Genomic DNA, 20,995 nt, shown 5'->3' with positions numbered 1-20,995 from the left:
CCGCAACGGACGCATCACAATATTTTAATACTTAACTTTAATTCTTAACGTTTATTTATAACGATTCTGTCGTATTTTTAAATTTCCGCCCGACCCCCGTCCACTACGCTACAACAATAACAAAAGTTTCAATTTGTAGGAACTCTTTGGTCTAAAAACGAGAATATTCCGTTCCTCGTTCTCGAACTAATTAACTTGTTTACGTCAGAGGGTAGATAAAAAATTACTTACGAATAAATCAATCAGACAACGATGACAGAAAAGTCGTTTGGTAAAACAGAAATCATCACTTACCTTGATTCCGGACAGACTCGCCATCAAATCGTCAAGTTCTCTGGTGGCGGTGGAAGCCGCAGGAGCTGTAGAGGTGGTGATATGAGAAGAAATCAGTTCGGTTTCACCGGGATAACCGGTTTCGGTTTTCGTCTCCTTCACTGTTATCGTCACTTTTCTGGGGCCACTGTAGAAAACATCTCTGTAATAAAACACGAACTGAGAAACTGTTTTATTTGACAACCAAGATGATACGGTTTGTCTTCGCATCATTAATTTTTTGTTTGGGATTAAAAGAAAAAAAAAAACGCTTTCGCAAAAAATCAGTGCGCGCTGAATGATGTGTAGTGGTCGTATTATTCAGTCAGAATAATTTACGATTGACCATTTAATGATCGGTCAACGAACCGAAGCCAGAAAAAAAAAATTTATAGGCCCTAAATTTTTTGGTCTCTAGAAAATTGCTAATTTAAATTTATTTTTAGTAGGTGAAAAATTTGAAATTAACAATAGACTCGAACTACAGGTATGTCGCTAAGATTTTGTTCAAGTTTTTCCACTTAATTCAACCCGTGTTAAGCACGACACACCAAAAATTCAGATAGAACAGTATAAATCTTTTGTTTTTTTTTTTTTATTGTGAATCTAAGAGTAACAAATCTTTTACAGAGTATTTTATTGATGCCGACTTCTGGAGACTTTAGTCTTGTTCTGAACCTTTGCAACAACTTTTGGATTTTTAGACAATTACCTACAAAAATACTTCTTCATGCGAAGATGAGGTAGGTATACCTATCTTGTGGCTCATACAAATTTTAATTTATTTTTGACAATTCGGGAGTGTTTTTTTTTTGTAAGGAAACATCTTCACCTGCGCTTGAGCATACTTTCAAGGTTTAATTTACTAAACAAGAGAAGCGCGAAAATGTGTTTATAAGAGTAGGAAGAAAATATTCGAATACCTATTTATGAACATTTTCGCAGCTACACATAACACGGAAAAAGAGAATCGTTCATATTCTAAAGAGCAATCAAATTAATTAATCGAGTTATGCATGAATCCGAAATTGTACATAGTTATGTCGTTACTTGAACTCCACGCTCCAATAAATACAGCTTGAAACACAGGTTAGATTTCGACATATCAATCGCAAAAGACATACGGATTCAAATCCATGGATGACTCGATTACAAATTATTTTAATCGCTCATATGTACCTATTACATTATTTTTGAACATTTCGAAAAGCCTAAAAATCAGTATTTGTAACTTTGCTGTGATTTATATTCTCACCAAAATACATTAAAGTTGTTTGTTAAAATATTTCAAAGTGCGAATGCGAGAATCAAAAAATCCAGCAAAAAAAAACCTTCAAAAAATTCAAATCCAAATCTAAGTAAAGGGAAAGTTCGCTTACAAATCCTTCGGTGAAAATATAATACATTTCATTTCAGTCTGTTTTGATTGATTCTGTGTCATTTAAAGACTAACACCTAATGTAATTCTTGTATAATTTTGGTAGAATAATAACGGAGTTGTGATTAAAAATCTAAAGTAACCACAAAATCTCCAAGTCCTCCGAGCTGCAAACCTCGATCACTCCCCATATCGCATTGTTTCCCGCGCTCAACAGTTGTGGAAGATCTACCGATAATATACAAATAACAGTGAACCACCCTCCTTCAATGCATAATTAAGTTAATAATAAAATGAAACGCTGCTTGAATTAACGTTTATTTTATAAATATGTAGTTAAATACATAACATGTGAACTCAGAGAAAATACATTGTGTTCGAAATACATATATACATAATGTATTTTTAAATCATTTTTTAGAGAGACCTACATTATGCGTAATCTTGCACATATGTATTTAAATGGTCATACATAATACATAATAAATATATTTTAGTAATCAAAAAAGTTTTTTGTTGTTATGTGATAACGCTTACAAACAAAAAAGTACCATAAATATAAGACATAATCAACAAAACGTTATGGAATTTTTTTGTCGTATTAATGCAACAAAAATAAATATGTAAAAGTGACGTTAAACTGCCAAGCTGACACTGTCAACTCATGTGTGATTTATGTCTAACTGGAGCCGATTTCAAGTTCGAAGTGTTCGGAGATGCAACCACAGATCACATACTGAATTTAAAAAAAAATACTCTTTTCAAAAATGTTAAATTTAACCCCACGGGCCATTTAAAAAACACCAAGTTAGCCTTGTATCTTCAAACCAAATGACGGTAGAAAATTGAAAAAAATCTCAGATGATAGAATTTAAACACTTCTAACTGTGTGCCAAATCTCAACGAGCTGTACTAAACCGTTGCGAAGTAACCTCTAGGAAATATTCTTTAAAACAAGGAAACTGCATTGGTGTACATTTTATAAAATATGATATATGTATGTACAAGGGTGTATTTTTAAAATGTGCCGAAAACCTACGAGATTGTGGGACAACGTAGAAGACTAAAAGCAATAAAAAAACAATTGTACCTCAAAAATTAAATGTCATTTTAATTTTTGACATAGAATTTTTTAAATATTTTTTCCGAGTTCTACATGAAGCCAGTAGCTCGTGATTAAAATTATGCTGGTTCATTCTGGGACACCTGTATTGTGATGCATTTCAAATTCATCCTTTATATAAAAATTGATAATAATGTAAGAGAGATAAACTTTCCGACCTCATGGGATATTGTTAAATGTCATTTATCGAAAGAAATACATATTTTTGTTAAATGTAAATTTAGGATTATTTCATCTATTTAAAAGAAATACTCTTCCTACCCTTATTTTCAACAACCGTTCTACCTTCACCGCAAGATCTGAAAATTCTTATTTTCAGATTGTAAAGGATTGTATAGGGATCTTGCCAATGTCTCATCAAAAAAAAAAAAATTAGAAGACGGAAACATTGAAGACTTTAGAGTATCTTTAGTTCAAATTATTTATCAACTTATCATTTATAATGATTGGAATAATTCAATGTATGTTCTCTGAGTTTATTTAACCTTTACGAGTGTACGTATTTGTATTTGTAAAATAAACGTTATTCCAAGAAGCGTTTTATTTTATAATATGAAAAAAGGGTGATTCACTGTTGGGAAATTACTGTGTAAAAACTTTTAGGTGGGTCTTAGGTATTAGACAACGTACGCGGGCGGGGAATAGTGTTGATTTTATAGCCGCGTTAGTTTTTTAGTTATTATTCCACAAAAATTATAATACAAAGTATGTACCGTTGTAATTAGAAACTATCATCGTTCTTCAGTTTTTAAAGAATACATTTTTTTATTTTGGAGGTTAGTTCGCGAGCAATGGAGTGAGAAACGTTAAAAAAACTGCAAAACGAATGAATTTTTGGCGCGCGTCGAACAGAGGCCTTTGAAGTTTGTGTTTCCCATGACACGTTGCCTTTTCGAAAATAATTTAGTTTTTTACAGCCACAGAGAGTATTGATTTTTTACCAAAAGAAATGTTTGAACTTCTGATATACTACTCGTATATAACTGGAAAATTTTAAATAACGCCCTCATACACAGGGCGATCTTTAACCAACTTTTTTTTTAAGTTTATCTATAAATAAGCTGGCGATTTAGCAGTGCATTTAGCTATGCATTTCTTTATTGTCAGTGAGAGACCGTAGAAACGAAAACAATATTTTTTTCTTATTGGACCACTCTCAAGAACTCTGGTAGTATGTCTACGGTCAAAATGTATGCAATAAAGAATCCCCGATGGCATGCTTTGAAGCTCGTTTATCCGAAATGACCCAACAAGAACGTCATTTGTTATTGTTATTTTTTCATTCTTCTACGTCCGTATGGCGAGTACTGTGAAATCCTCGCCCTTCATTTGCTGAACTGAATGAAATCATTTGTTCGTTTTATTCCGTAACAAACAAATCTGCCGACCTAGTTGTTTTAAAAATATTCGTGAAAACGAAATGAACCCAGTGAAGTAATCACGAACAAACAACTCAACAGCGTTTAAAGACAAACTCTGCCTCCTACGAAAACGTAACGGAGATAAACTTGTGATTTCTATTTCTGTAGCCGCACAAGTACATGTAACACATATCGAAATTATCAAGCTGCACGCCACTCGCCTCTAAAACCTATTTATCCTTCATTTGGCACAAAAACATTAATAATGCCGTTATATTTAGATGTCCCCGTTCTCGGGTCAGGTTAACACCTGGTTCCTCCACTTGCCGCAAGAATGATCTGTCTATTCAGTGTCGCATCCCGACCCAAAACCGAACGTACTTTTGGCTTGATCGAACGTCCGATAAACAATCTCGAGTTATTTTTCGACGGACACCTGAATTAATTCATCACGAAATTGTGTGCGACGATCATAGAAAAAAAATTATATGTCTGCACCTATTTCCGGAACGCGTCCAAAATAACAGCAGTTTGCGAGTAGGTCAGACTCGACGAGTTGCAGATTGCTGCGCTAACAAATCTTTGCAATTTTTTTAGTTTCTGTGACAATAACGACAATAAATTTGCCGATAAAACGCAGACAAAAAATAGGTCGCATTATCTTGTTTGAGTCGCTAATGGGTCCGGTGACATAAAACTGATTTCGCGCCAAGTCGATATTTCTTTTGAACCATCGTCGCCGATATTATTCAACTTACCCCGGATTCGGATTTAATTTTTCCAGGAGGCTGTCGACCGTCGGCCGATTCAGGGTGCTCTGGGCGCTGGATGGCCTGGAATTGGTGCCAGGACTCAGTCCCCCGGAGCCGTTGTAGGCGCCGCCACCGTTCAGAGAACCGTTCATGCCGTTTTCTACAATCGAAACAAAATTCGTTAAAAACATTAAGAGATGTCAAAATGCGGGGGTGGTACCTGACGTGTTCGCGTATCTCGAGCTGCTCAAGTCTTGCAGCAGAGTATCCAGCTCGGAGAGGTTGTTGTTGAAAGTGCGCTTCTCGCCCGAGGCCGGACCGGAAGTGTAACCGTGCTGGCCGTATCCGGGACTCCGCGGGCCGGAAGTCGGTTGGGTCTTGCCATAAGTACCCTGCAAAGAAACGTAAATGGAAAATCAACCGCAGATAACGACCAAATACGCTATTTCCATCCACTATCTGTCGACAATCGTCAACATAACGGTTGTTATTCTACAGTCGGTTTCAGTATCATTTGCAAAATCTTATTTCTTTATTAAAAATCTCCTCTGAACTACATATCTTGTTAGGAATCCTGGGTCGTGATTATTATTATCGATATCTTTTCGTTATGTAAGCCACATCATATTTTCCTCCTTGCAAAACCCCTCAAAGGATTATCCACCATTTATTTTAAGAAAGTTATATTTACTTCGGATCAACTCGAATTTTATATAAATATACAAGAATTCTGTGTATCCGAAGCCACTTAAGCAAACATCCAACCGTTAAACAATTTAGAGCGGGTTGTCGCTTTCAAAAAACTGGAAAATTAATAAAAACGCATCCGAGTCCGGACGCTACTTCTCTTGTAAAAAAAAAAATTGGAAGTTGGTTATTTTCGACGCCACTAACATCAACTTCCTATTTATAAACACTTTTATTACATACAATACAATTTTCGGAAAATCGAAAATACGGAAGCCGAATCGTCGTAGAAAAAGTGGTCGACTCCTGAAAACATCGTCGATACAAGAAATAAAAAGTTCCCAACATGACGGCGCATACACTCGACCACCTGTTGATTACGATCAACAAGTGGTCGAAATCGAGTCGGCTTCTGAAAAATTTCCTCGCTGGCTCGAAGCGAGAAAAATCTTCCCCGCGTGGGACAATCGCCCGACGACCCATCGACCCCACGACATCCCCTCCATCGGCATTTAAGTAATACTCGGTGTGAGGCGACCGCAAGATCCCTTTATGGAGCGATCGGCATTCAAATTCGCCGAAAAGAGACGGAAAAGCGTCGCGACGGCGTCGCCGACGGAGACGCCGAGAGTATCACGGATCGGTGGTGGGGCGGAAAGTTTGCGCACGGCTCGACGTCCACCGCGCGAAAAAAAGCGAAAAATGAGACGAAAAAATCAAGGACGAAAAGCGGGCGTGTCAGGAGCGTTGGAAAAACAAAAAATCCATTGTCTATAAATAAGGATTTTCGTTGGAAATTTATTGGCCCTTCGGCTGGATCGAATCGGTGGCGGCGAGTTTATTTTTGATGTTATGATGTAAAGGCGATTTTACGCCTGTCCCAGTAATAAAGTATAGTTAATTTGTACTATGCTAGTGTGAGGCGGGTTTTTGGCAGGAAATTCGAATTCGATGTCGAAGATAATTTTCGAATTTAACAAACACGTTTTATTGTAATTGACCATCGCGGAGGTGCTTAGACGGCGACTCCCTTCGATTCACTAACGACGGTGGTTTTCAAGCATTAAATTGTGCGATTAACGACAGTTGGCCCGTCGTGGATTTAAACGAATAGTTGGAACGGGTTTTTATCCGATTTTCGTTTAATTTTCACTAATTGACGAAGTGACATCCCCTCAAATTTATTTTACCAAAATAAAATCTATGCGATTTTTAAGGTGGATTGATTACAAATTATGTTGTACCGTAATATCCAAAATACAGTATGTTATTGAAATACGTTAAGAACGCATCAAAACAAATTACTTTTCTATTTACCATTTTTTCGAAAAATCTTTCTAAACCCAGATAAAATTTTACTTAGTTTGACTTCACTCAAGAAACATTAGCCCACTCAAGTAAGCTCTCGTGGCTAAACATTTCTTTTGTGACTTATTTGCGTTATACGACACTTGTATAATAAATAGCTATTAATAAACTCAAGAGCATAACTATAGCACCACCCCCGATTTTCCAGATTTTTTCCCTAAACTTTTAGTTAAGATAATATGGCTTTAGGGAATCATAAAACAATCAAAAAGAATAATAATCAGCAAGTGTAGTGCCAGTTGTGAACAAATTGTGTGATTTATTGCAGAAAAACTGAAAATTCAAATGTGCATAACTATAGCACCACGCAATTTTAAATAACAAAAGTAAATAAAATGAAAGATGACTGTGGCCCGGGCCATGCCACGACTACTAACATAAACAATCGATAAATTGTTATCAACAATAGTCATTAATTCGTTAGAGTCAAGTTCAAAATGCCTCGTGGTTGTTATTTTTCTGAGTTGGAAAAGGGTAAAATTTTGGTTTTTCAAAATGAAGGGCGAAATCTCTTGAAGAATTAATTGAACGATTCCGCAAAGTTGTTTCAAATTATTTAAGCAACTCTGCTGAATATGGCACAAACAAAAAGGGCAGCCCAAGGAAAAGCGGTTTCGCCTAGGACTGTGAGAAGAATAATTGTCACAGCAAGCAACAGTTTGAAAAGTTGCCCAAGAATGTGGAGCGAATGTCTCACGATGGACAATAAGAAGGATTTTGAGTAAAAATGAACATATCGTACGTCAAAAATTGAAATAATCTCCAAGACTCCTTTTTAGACACAAAACCGCTAGGTTGGAATTTGTCCATCAGAACATGAACTGCCACTAGGAGAATTCAACCTAAGAATTTTCAAAAAATTTAAGTTTTTTTGAAGCATATTCTTTTCAGATAATTTTTCCTGATGAAAAAATGTTTAAATTAGATGGGCCAGACGGATTTAATTGCTATTGGAGAGATTTGAGAAAAGAACCGCAATACTTTTCCAAACGAAACTTTGGTAGTGGCATTCTAAAGGTGTGGGGAGCGTTCACCAAAACAGAGGTTCTAACGCTAGCTTACCTGTCAACACAAATGAATAGCAGGGAATATCCTGACGTTCTCGAAGAAGATTTGATACCTTTTTTAAACAACAACAACAATCAACAATTGCTATTCCAACAAGATAACGGCCAGAAACACGTCAGCAGAAAGTCGATCAGGTCGTTCGAAGTTCAAAATATCGATTTATTAGAGTAGTCCTCCTGTTCCCCGGACATGAACCCAATTAAAAACCTTTGGGGCACCTTGGTTCGTCGACTGTATCAGGATAACAAACACTACGAAACCATAAATGAACTCAAAATTGCCCTAAATGGTTGGACCAATTTAGAGCCTGAAACACATAACAATTTGGTAGACAGCGTGAACTCTAGAATCTTTAAGCTAATTAGGAAAAATGGGGGGGGGGGGGCAACCCACCATTACTGACCTAAAAGAACGTTTTGTAAAAAAAAATTGACATGTTATTTAAAATTGCGTGGTGCTATAGTTATGCACATTTGAATTTTCAGTTTTTCTGCAATAAATCACACAAATTGTTTACAACTGGCACTACACTTGCTGATTATAATTCTTTTTGATTCTTTTATGAGTCTCTAGAGCCATATTATCTTAACTAAAGGTTTAGGGAAAAAATCTGGAAAATCGGGGGTGGTGCTATAGTTATGCTCTTGAGTGTAGTTAGTTAATGAATAAACTCGGGGAGTCTCACTGGAACATCAAATTTTGACTAAATTTAGTCAAAATAAACCCAATTTCAAAAGTGAAAATTATGTTGTTTAAATTTTGCAAACTGTTTAAAAATCAACAAAAATGTGTCAGTCTAGATGAGCGAACATGTTTCCAATAGAATGGTTCAATTAAGCTTTTCACTATTTTGGTTCTGCAAAACTTTTAACTTCTTATGATTCAACAACGGATTACTGGCGGTCATGCATTTCATGAAAATAAAATCACGTCAAATTATGTATAATTTTTTATTTTCAATAACTTAACTATTTAAAAATCCAATCACTATGTAAATGAATGAACGAAAGTATTTTATATGTTCGTACAATATTTGTTATAACAAAAATAATACGATGTTATAGTTTGTCCAGCCAGAGATTGGTTGACATAAAAATGATTAGCGCACGTAACATTTGAAATACATACTTATATCCTTCAAGTTCAAGCAGTAACATTTTTGCCCTGAAATTATGCTCTAATTAATGTATTCTAGTGCATTTTATAGTGTTGGGTTAATTTAATACAATTTAAAATCTCCCAATCTCTCGCTGAACGAAGTATAGGCGAACCTACAGGTGCAATTTTAAACGACAAATTTCGACATCGATCACTTTTTCACACATTACATCATAAAAATGAAAATAAAACATCAATTTATTTCAAAACGTCGAGCCAAGAAAAATACAGCAAAAATAATATCGCTTCATAAAAGCAGTAGCGATAACTTAAAAAAATATATATTACAGCTTTATTAAAACATTAGTTAGAACTTGTGATGGACAAATCAGCTATGTTGACCGTAGAATGGGGGTCTTTGGAAGATATGATTCTGTTATTATCCAACTTACATCAATATTATCAAACTTGCATCAAAAGACTTTAAGTTAACGCACGCATCTGCGAAAACATGAAAGTTATGTTCATAAGGTGGGTGTAAAATATAAAAAAAAGTCAAATGCGACAATGATCACCAGGTGAGAATCAAAATTCAGTGCAACACACAGAGACATTTGTCGTCATCTTAAAAAAATCAATCTGTGCTTTACTATTACTACTTCCTACCCTTTACTTTCCATACATCGAAGAATGGCAGATATATAGCGCAACCTCGCGAACAAAAAATTGTAAACAAACTAATTAAGTTAAAAAAAGCGATGATTTATGGACCTTTGATGTTAAATATAGTGTACAGTTCACACCTGCATCAAAAATAATTCGCTCAAATCAACTGGCGTCAAATTGATCCCAACAACCCCATTTTTCTCATCGGATAATCCGAATAACGCGACCACGGGTAAATATAGAGATAATGGTCATAACAAAAATAAATTTTGGACTATGACTAGTTTAAATTCCTAAAATTGTGGTACCCCTACTCATACGACTGAATTCCTAGCGTTACGGTAATTATTTACAGTTGAATCGAATTTAAATTGTTTGGATAGACTTTATGTTGTTCAACTTTAAAAATAAGAACTGAAAAACTAAGATTCGGACATGAAATCGATGACGTCACACATTAACTACAAATTTCGATTTGACGATCCTAAATCTTTTTTATTGCTCCATAAAATCAAACGTCCAGAAAATCTTTTATTTTCCGGTGGAAATCCATCGGGCAGCGCTATCTATCGAAAAATCTCGATGTTTGAGTGGAATTTCCGGCATTTGACGTAAATAAGTACGCAAACCTGTGAAAGCGTCGCTTAGATGGCGCAACCAGACCAATACTTCTACTTCACGACTCGAATTTTTTCACCCAACAGATTCAAGATTTTTTTCGACTTACCGATCTGACACTGTAGGACTCCACTTTAGTAGCGGAACTGTCACCTCCCGGTGACTGTCTCGTCCCTCTGGAGGCATTCAGCGAGCCGTAACCTGAACTGCTTCCTGTTGCACCACCCGGAGACACCGTATTTTGAAGGTCAGCCAAGAGGGCGTCTGCAAAATAAACGGAATATTTTTTTTAATGGAGAACTCTCCCGGAACGTACCGAATTCGTCGTAAGGACTAACGCGTCGTCCTGCGTGAGCGACTAGCTTACGACGGTGCGGGCGGTGCGGCCGAACCGGATTTATTAAAGCATGGAGTACTATAGCCCTGTCCTACGTGCGGCCGCGTTGGTCGTAAAATTGTTTCGTCCGAAATCCGGACGGCAGAGGCGATCAAATTCTTTGATTTTTCCGCCTGCGATTCGCCCGAACCGTGCATCTTCGACAGTGCAAATGCGTACGGAATTTCTGATTTTATAATTTTATCGCGTTCACTATACAGTATGTTTTTTTAAGATTGCCCATAGGGTTTTACATGCTAATTTTTCAACCCCTTGTTAACGTTTATTTTTGGGAAAATTACAAAGTCTAGCGCTGTTTTTAGATATTATTTAGTCAATTACTTCATTTGATAGCTAATGATACCTAAATGGTTGTATGTAATAGAAAATTTACAAACAAAATGTTATTTGCAAAAAAAATACTGTGCTATCACCATCGCCAGTTCGCCACTCTCTCGCCGCGCCGCAAAACGGCACCGTAGGACACTCAAGCTTCGCCGGACGCATCGCCCGCACCGCGTCGGATCGGCCGCGCCGGCCGGTTCGTAACATTGGTCGCTCACGCAGGACATAGTGTAAGAGGCGAGTTCGAATTGTGCGTTTTCACGTCCATTTCGCTGGACCGCACCACAATTAATAATGTCGTCGATGATCGGCGACCGAAATTGGCTAAAGTGGATGACTGTTCTTACTCGAAATTCAAACCGCGATTTGACTGATAAGGATGCGTCAGGGTTACAAGAAAAAAATGTTATCTAGCGAAGGCAATAGCTACTAACGATAAAATATTTATAAAACGTGACGAAGAACGGTGATTGTCAACGTGGCGGCGGCGCCGGTTTACGCGGAATTCAAACAATGTTTAAAGAATGCGAATGCATTCTTCGCTTGCAATTAACTGCAGTCGACAGCATCCGCGATGCGATTCTTTATCGCTTAAGCAAATACATTTAACAAAATCAAAGGAGGGAGTAATCATCATTTTGGCCATAAGTTGACATGTCGGTATCCACTTGGGGTCGAAATAAATTTGAATTATGCATATCGTCAACAGTTTTTTGAAATTTTACCATTTTGTTAATTTTAAGGTTAGGTTTTCCGCAAGGTCGTTAAATTGAACTTGTTGAATTAAACGAATTAAAACTAATTTCGGTAAAAATTTGTATCTGCATAGCTTTATTTGACAATAAAATGTACGAATCCATCTACGACTGGGCTTGTTTCACCGTCTCAAATACGTTCTCCATCTGTGTATTTTAATTATTGTGGATGACTGAAATGAATTCAGTTTCGGGTCAAATTTGTTATGCAAATTAATGGTTGCTGTTTTGTCACCGATGAGGATTTTCACCGGCGAATGTACTTTTTTTGAGTCGGGAAATTGAAACTCGCTTTGCGCTGGTATTTTGTTTATTTTCTGAACTACCGTCTGATCTGACTGAGTGCTGGGCTCGTAGTTTCTCTCTCAACCTACCCTCTGGACCCAGGTAAAATACGCGCAGGTACCTCCCCTGCTCCGGGTAGGGTGAGAGAACGCTTTCACTTTTTTTCCTAATTCATAATGGTAAAACATAATTGTTTAATCCTAAGACTAAACATGGTCCGGCACCTTGAAAGGTCCTCTTTCAACAAATATACATCCTACTCTAACTTAACTAAACTATAACTAAAAACAAAACAAAAAATGCAATCGTAATTAATTGTTCAAAATCACAGTTAAACTAACCTACACTTAACTACACTAAACATGACAGCGTCTGTGGACCACTAGCACTGCGAAGCACTTTTTCGCGGCACTGTGTGTTGTCGTGGCACATCACTCATTTGCTGGAAGCACACACACTTTTGTGATGGGGCGTTTGAAGACCCCCGCCGCTGTTTTGATGGTGACAACGCGAACGTGGCCATCCGTTCCAGGGTGGGTCATGATGATGCGTCCCATTCGCCAGGTCACTGGAGGAGTGTTGTCTTCGCGAATGATCACAAGATCGTTGATGGTCACATCTGGGGTGCTCCTTTTCCATTTTTTGCGATGTTGTAAATGGCCTAGATACTCCTTGGACCACCGCTTCCAGAAATGTTGCTGCGCCTGTGAGACTCGTTGCCACCGGGACAATCTGTTGGTGGCGGTGAAGGTGGTGTCCTGTTCCGGGATCGCGTTCAAGGGAGCTCCGGTGAGGAAATGGCCGGGAGTCAAAGGGTTCAGGTCATTTGGGTCAGATGACAATGGTGTTAAAGGACGCGAGTTGAGACAGGCCTCGATTTGAGTTAATAATGTCTGCATTTCTTCAAATGAAAACAACGCATTGCCAGCTACACGTTTTAAATGATGTTTAGCTGACTTGACCGCAGATTCCCAGAGACCCCCCATGTAAGGTGCGGACGGAACATATCCCCAGTTACAGTTGTCAGTCAGTTCCTGAATTTCTGCGACGCGATTTGACACAAAGGTCTTGAGTGAACTCGATTTCGCGGCGATCCATGCTAATGAGATTGTCGAATCTGTCCAAAAGAATGTGTTGCTTACGTCAATTTTCAATGCTTTTATGATAACCTTGTATAATTGACTGACGAGAAGTGCCGCGCATAATTCCAATCGGGGTAACTGAGTCACCTTCAGTGGTGCAACCCTACTTTTTGCGCACAAAATATTGACCGATATTTTGCCGTCAGATTGAATTGTCCGAATGTAAATAACTCCACCGTAGGCCTTTTCGGAAGCGTCCGCGAAGCCGTGTACTTCCGTCGTAACCGATGGATGGTTGAAAATGTATCGCGGAATCTCGAATTGATTTATGAGGTGCAACTCTTGTCGCCACTCATTCCAGGTAGAGTGCAATACCGTCGGAACGCTTTCATCCCAGCCCAATTTTAGCGACCACAATTTCTGCATCAGCATTTTTGCTTTCACTGTTACTGGGCTTAACAGACCTAAAGGATCGAAAATTTGCGACGAAATTGAAAGTATTGACCTCTTCGTGACTTTCTTTGTTGCTGGAAGATGACTTGAATAACGAAAGCAATCACGATTGGTGTCCCATAAGAGGCCTAATGTTTTTGATTCCGTAGTTTTGCGTTCTAATGGAACCAATGAGTCTCCTGCAGTGTTATCAAGTAGAATTTCTGGCGAATTTGATGCCCATTTTGATAGTCCAAAACATCCACGTTTTAGTATTGTGACTAAGTCGTTGCGTAATTGGATCGTTTCTTGTAACGTGTTCGCTCCTGTTAACACGTCGTCGACGTAAAAATCCTCGTGTATTGTTTCCGATATTTTACTATGTTTTTGACATTCCGCGTCCGCTAACATTTTAATACATTTGATTGCAGCATACGGAGACGATGTTAACCCGTACGTAACCGTATTTAATTCGTAAACACCGAGTGGTTTCGCGGGATCATCACGCCAGAGAATTTGTTGGTACCGTCTGTCATCAGGGTGAATGAGAATCTGACGATACATTTTGCATATGTCTGCCGAAAATGCGTATTTAAATGTTCGGAATTTGATCAAGATCGGAAAGATGTCGTTTAGTATTTTGGGCCCTGCATCTAGCGTTTCATTCAGACTGACTCCTGTCGAGGTTCTCGCGGATCCGTCGAAAACTACGCGAATCTTGTCGGCGTTACCGTCGCTTTTGAATACCGCGTGATGAGGGAGGAAACATGTGGATGAATCGTCAATAACGTTTTGAATGGTACCCGTCAATGTCATATGGCCTAAGTGGATGTACTCGTTCATGAATTGCCCGTAGTAAAGTTTTACTTCAGGTATCTTTGAAAAGTTCCGCTCTAATGCCATAAACCGTTTCTCTGCGATTTTTAGAGAGGTACCTAGCTTTGACAATTTGTCATTGAAAGTGAGTCTTACTTGGAACCTGCCGTCCTTTGTTCGAGTCACGTTTTCTTCAAAATTCTTTTCATGTAATCTCTCAATTTTAGTGCGGGGTTTATTGCTGTCATTGTACCCTTCTAACAACCAAAATTTCTCTACTTGCTTTTCAAGTGCCGCCGACGCGTTTGCATTCATATTACACAGGATGTTTTTATGACGGTCGCTGTCGGAAATTGTACTTGGACCTCCAATAATCCACCCGAATACCGTTTTCTGAAAGATCGGACCGGTACTTTCTGCTTTGATTTGACCGACGCATAGTGTTTTCCAGAATATTTCGGCGCCTATCAAGAGGTCGATGGGTCTCGAAACATTGAATTCCTCATCTGCTAACCGAATATTCTTGGGAATGCCAACATCTTTCTTTGAAAATGAATTTGACGGGATGTTTTGTGTGATTGTTTTGGAGACCAGACAATGCAATTTTTCTTTGTAAGACGTGGCCAATGAATGTATTTCCACGTCTACCGAGTTTTTGATTGTTGAAATTGACTTTTCAAAACCCGTAACGGATAAGTTGATTGATTGCATCGCGAGACCTAGCCGTTTACAGGTAGATTGTAAAATGAAATTTGACTGCGAACCGGCGTCTAGAAGAGCACGACACGGCTGCAGATTACCAAAACGATCTCGGACATTCACGATGACCGTTGACAACAGAACTTCGGATTGGGTTTTGCTTTGGTTGCAATTAATAACGGACGGTTGTGGCTCCGTGGTTACGCGTGTCGGAACGTACGGATGCAGCAACGTGTTATGTTTCTGGTGGCATAACTTGCAACTCGCTGATTTGCAGTCCTTGGCCTCATGTGATGGGCGCAAGCAATTTTTGCAGAGTTTCATCCGTTTCACCTGTGACTCGCGATCCGCGATATGTAATCTTAGAAAGCCCGGACAATTGTAGAGTGAATGTGACTTTTCGCAGAAATAACAAGAAAAATTGACCTTGTCTTGCACGGCAAAACTTTTTGTAGAATTTTTGTTTCCTGACTTCTGATCATTATCCCTTGTCGTTGGGACCGTTTTCGAAAGATTCTTGTTAATTTCGAGGGCTTCTAATAAATTACACCGTTGCGTCAAGTGAGTTATTAACTGCGCTTTCGATGGAGGTTCTGTTGTTTTGAGGGATTCTTCCCATTTGTGGCGTGATAAGGAATCTAACCGCGATGTGATTATGTGTATCAACAGCGGATCCCATGAAGTGGTGTTGATGTCTAACGAATTTAGAGCATCAAGATTCGTGTTTACCGTGTTTACCAAAAGTCTCAGAGAACGCGCTGAATCTTTTGAAACTTGCGGAAGATTGAAGAGATTGTTGACGTGATGCTGAACGATCAGCCGTTTGTTCTCGAATTGACTCCTTAGTGACGATAAGGCGGTCTCGTAGTTTTCTGCCGAAATCGGTAGTGCTTGGATAACTTCGAGAGCCTCCCCACGTAAACAGTTGCGTAATTGATGGAGTTTTTCCAAATTTCGGTTCTGGTAACGCGGGTCATCATGCACTAAAGCGCGAAACGTGTTAAAAAATGGTAACCATTCCGTATAATGCCCCGAGAACGGTTTTATGTCGATCGGTGCCAATTGAAGTAGGCTACTAATTGGACCTCGATTGGTCACATCACCCGTCGTATGTGATCTGCTTGTTGCCGCGATAGAACTGTTTGACTTGTTAACCGCGTCTTCGAGAGCCGCATAAAGATCGTAATACGAATCTTCGAAGTTTTGCCTGTTGTTCTCGTGCTCTAACTCATTGACTTGATCGTCGATTGCCTCTATCTCTGTTTGCACGTTGTCAAACTGTACTTTAATATTGGCGAAATCGCGAAGCCGAACTTGTATAGCGGAACTACTAGCATCGCCATTCCTCTCAAACCAATTTCTTACCCGACCTAATGAACTTACGATTCGTTCTCGCTTCGACAGTAACATGATTAACTGCGAATTTACTGAATTGTCCTGACCCTCAACATCGTCAAGATGAGGGTTCTCGTGGGTTTGCGAACGCGTGAGTACCATGATGATTGAAGATTTTTGAAATTGACTCAAAAAAACGTGTAACTGACGAACTACCTAACAATAGAATTGACATAACATGAAATGCAGACTCGTAGCCCAAATTGAGGATTGCCTCGAACGCGTATGGGAAAGTGAAAAATGAGGAAAATTGGAGCTCACTTGCCTTAATGTGTTGCGATGTTCTCGACTTCTGGTTCCTGAAGACGATGAATTCCCTGGTGGTTGAATGCGTGGAGTCGCTGCTGTGTGCTTTTGCCCGTGAGTTCTGGACACGACCACTTTTCTTGATTGATTCACTTGTTGGAATCCGGCTCGAAGGACCAATGTTTTGTCACCGATGAGGATTTTCACCGGCGAATGTACTTTTTTTGAGTCGGGAAATTGAAACTCGCTTTGCGCTGGTATTTTGTTTATTTTCTGAACTACCGTCTGATCTGACTGAGTGCTGGGCTCGTAGTTTCTCTCTCAACCTACCCTCTGGACCCAGGTAAAATACGCGCAGGTACCTCCCCTGCTCCGGGTAGGGTGAGAGAACGCTTTCACTTTTTTTCCTAATTCATAATGGTAAAACATAATTGTTTAATCCTAAGACTAAACAGTTGCATAAACATATTTGTTTTGGTAAAATTAGTTCGACCTTGAGGACCATTTAACTACCGACTTATTTTTACTTGACACGTAATCGTGGGTCTGTCTATTTTAATTAGCAAACATCTTATGAAATAATGATATATCGATGGCACAATTGAGATGACATCGGCAAGAAAATAAGTCTATTAATATGAGCTGGCGAACAGAAATGATTGACTTATTTTAACAAGACTACATGTTTTTGTCTTATGATGACGTTTTTAAATGATTTTTACGACATAAGCAATCAACGGAATTCTATTGAAATGTTTTTTCTTCGTCGTCCAACAAATGCAGTAACAACATACATACCACTAAAAATTCATTTTGCTACTATGTGAGCCCGTTCGGTGCACAATGTGAACATGTTTAAAATACAGGGTGGGGCATCGTATACGTGCACGCAAGAAATCGCGACTAATTAAATAAAATTGTCGAAATTTTTCACACTTACCTGGCTATTGGTAAGGTACATTTCATCATTTTTTGATAATTTTTCACTTACAAATAAAGCCAAAAGAAAAAATGTAAATGTCAACTAAAAAGTCAAATTCTGATTTTTATACTGACCATTTCCTATAATTATTTACAAAATCAGCGGAAAAAAACACCAATTACATTTTGAATTAAACACAGTTTTACATTTCAACTTTCAAAATCATTTTTATTTATGACCTACTACTTGTGCTGTCGTAAGTTTAGGTAACAATGGAAACTGTCATTTTTATGGCAAAGCTGTAAGTAAGCGGCTCAAAACGGCCGGCTACTAGTGAATGGTCCTTTTGTTGGCAAATTATCACGCGGGACGCTTTACCAGTCTTCATTATTTATTGTATCCATTTATATAAATTTATCAGTTATTAATTAACAATAAAAAAGGGTTATAGTATCCAAATGGTATTGTATCAAAGTTTTCTACAATAACTCTCTTATCATAAAAGAAATCAAACTCTTTTGTTTCTATTTTGTTTAACAGTTTTTTAGTGTTAGTATCTCTGGTAATCTGATGATATTGTGTAATCATTTTCTTGTCTTTATTTTCTAAAATACCGGGTGATCAAGAAGGACTGTTTAAGTTGGCAATACAATTAAGAACATTTTTTGTGCGTTTATTTGACAGATATCTGACGTAACATTAATAACGACAAAATGGTAGGTTATGAGAGTAAAAATTAACGGCAAAAAGAAATCAAAGTTGGAATTCGGAATAATAATCTAAAAATTAACTAAAGGAAATTCTCGAAGTGCTCACCATTTTGCTCTAAACATAAATTAACTCTTCTCTCGAACGATTCACCAGCATGTTTAATTTAATTTGAAATGTCAAATTTGACTTGTCACTGATGCGGCTGTCAGTGTGAAGCCGTCAACAACCGGAAGTTACTCCAGTTGTACCATTTAAAAATAAAATTCAGCATTACCAACTTAAACAGTCCTTCTTGATCACCCCGTATTATTGAGACTAGCTGAATTAATCTTTTTGGACATTTCACAGTTTAATGTAAATCCTTTATTTTACAAAACGTTTTGCCTGTACATAATGTTAGTTTTGAGCCATTCCACGGTAAATGAAACCGTTTCAACAAAAAATGAATTTAGCTATTTTTTAAAATCGATTTGTTAATAATGTCACTTTGGATTTAAAATGTCCAAAATCACATTTGAATCTGAACGTTTAAATATTTTTTTTTATTTAAATGAAAAAACACTTTCGTAATGAGAGCGCTTGCAAAAAGCTTCTAATTCGCATCAAAATCTAGTAGCTCTGTAGCTACTGTTTTCGAATATTTTGACATGTGTCAAAAATGTTTTTGTGTCATATAGTTGAATTTTTTTAATAAACAATTGTCAAAACGTTGTCTTGTTGGTATGAGCCAAACTGTGATTTTCATGATAATACGATTGATCACATTGAGTGTCAACATTTTTTTATGTAACTGAGCCTGCGCCCTAACGAGCGAGAGTTTATTTCAAATTCGAAAAGGTTTCTCCTGATTTCTCATTAAATTTGTTTTGAAAATGAATTCACGGAAGAAAGGTACACGGGAAGTGAAGTGAACATAACCTTAACCTTGATTTGGTGTCAAATTGTTATACAGCTGATCCATATGTCCAAATTTTAGGGTGGTACAGTCTGGTTTTTTACTTCATTTTGACACTGACAATTGTTTATTAAAAAAATTTCACTATACAATTAAGGCGTAGTTGTTCAGTGTGTCTTTGTTACAAAGGTATGTATGCATATTTATTTACACAAGTTTACAAAAAGTATGTTTTTCGTGTCCCGTCCGTCGTGCAAAACTCAAAATAATTGAAAATAAACCATAATGTTCTTGAATCGGTTATTGTTACTTTTATGTATTAAAGTAACGGGTGTTTTTTTAAATTTGGCGTCGAAGTAGGCGTTGAACTGTCGATTGTGAACGCACTATACAGGTTACGGATCACGGATCAGCTGTTTAAATCTTACGCTTTTACACGAGTGGTGCGCTCTCAATCGACTCTCCAACGCCTACTTCGACGCCAAATTTAAAAAAACACCCTTTAGAAGGACCAATATATGAAGAGGAACTATTTAAAAAAATATATGGTGCCATTTGCGAACATTAGAGCACCATTTTTCCTGTCCCGTCCGTCATAAAATAAATAATAATGTGAAACATGTGATATAAAAATTACTCCTATATACTCCATTCTTTATCTTGGTGAGTGGTCTTTGGGAAATTTTCAGCCGTCAAGTTGAATTTAGGGATCTTTGAAAGTTCCAGTGGAAAAGTGCGTTGGTAGTTGTTGAAAAATATTCAAATATTACGTACAATAATGTACTTACAGAGACGCCGCAAACTCTTTCTATTTATTATTTTCCGGGTTAAATTGCTCATCAGTCATCATTCGTACGCACCGAGACGACCGAGACATAACCTCAAACGTGTCATCTTCATTTCGCATCGTTTTCTAAAATTTTAATAACTTGCTTGGGAATTTCAAAATGTTCTAGGCCGGCCACACACTTTCCGGTCAAATTTGGTCCGGTTTATGGTTTAAGAATCCGGTTAATTTCTCACACCCAAACTTCTTTGCAATATTGCCCGGCACGGGACGTGAATAATGTTCGGTCGACGGTCGGATTGACTTTTTTTTGTTAATAAATAAGGCCGTAACAGTTTTGTTAGTTTTCTGATATTTACCTATAAAGTTTTTGCACTAAATGAATCTGTACCTGCTAGCAGCTAGCGCATCAAACCCTGGTGGCACAATTACAAATTTTGACTTGGTTAACTAAATAATTCGCTTTTTTACTTAAACGCAAACCAGACACATAATTTATGGCCCAAACGGTATAATTTGCCATGTAGTATTAACTAATAATACTAGGTCCATGATACTAGCCGACCGTTTTAAGCCTCTTATTTATACCTTTGCCATAAAATAGACAATTCCCATTGTCACCTAAATTTACAACAGCACAAGTAGCAGGTCATAAATAAAAATGATTTTCAAATTTAAAATGTAAAATTGCGTTTAATTCAAAATCTAATTGGTGTTTTTTTCTGCTGATTTCGTAAATAATTATAGGAAGTGAATCTGGGTAGGTTAGTATAAAAATTAGATTTGACTTTTTGGTAAAATTTACTTTTTATTTTTTT

The 20,995-nt window shown here is 37.6% G+C and overlaps 1 protein-coding gene across 5 annotated transcripts in view; it reads right to left on the bottom strand.

Moving 5' to 3' along the window:
• Positions 1-20,995, bottom strand: part of Pax (Paxillin) — a 29,845-nt gene that overhangs the window by 2,609 nt on the left and 6,241 nt on the right. For 4 of the 5 annotated variants that reach the window (XM_069041891.1, XM_069041892.1, XM_069041889.1 and 1 more), the window contains exons 2-5: positions 10,541-10,695; positions 5,147-5,318; positions 4,933-5,086; positions 295-475 (exon numbers count right to left, since the gene is read on the bottom strand). In XM_069041891.1, coding sequence (XP_068897992.1) covers positions 295-475; positions 4,933-5,086; positions 5,147-5,318; positions 10,541-10,695 — 662 coding nt within the window. The remainder of the gene's footprint in view (positions 1-294; positions 476-4,932; positions 5,087-5,146; positions 5,319-10,540; positions 10,696-20,995) is intronic. The other variant, XM_069041890.1, reaches the window with a different exon arrangement.

This window comes from Tenebrio molitor, chromosome 3 (genome assembly GCF_963966145.1).
Source record: "Tenebrio molitor chromosome 3, icTenMoli1.1, whole genome shotgun sequence".
Classification (NCBI taxonomy): Eukaryota; Metazoa; Arthropoda; class Insecta; order Coleoptera; family Tenebrionidae; genus Tenebrio; species Tenebrio molitor.
Note: the sequence above shows the minus strand (reverse complement) of the source record. Positions and strands in the feature narration are given on the sequence as shown.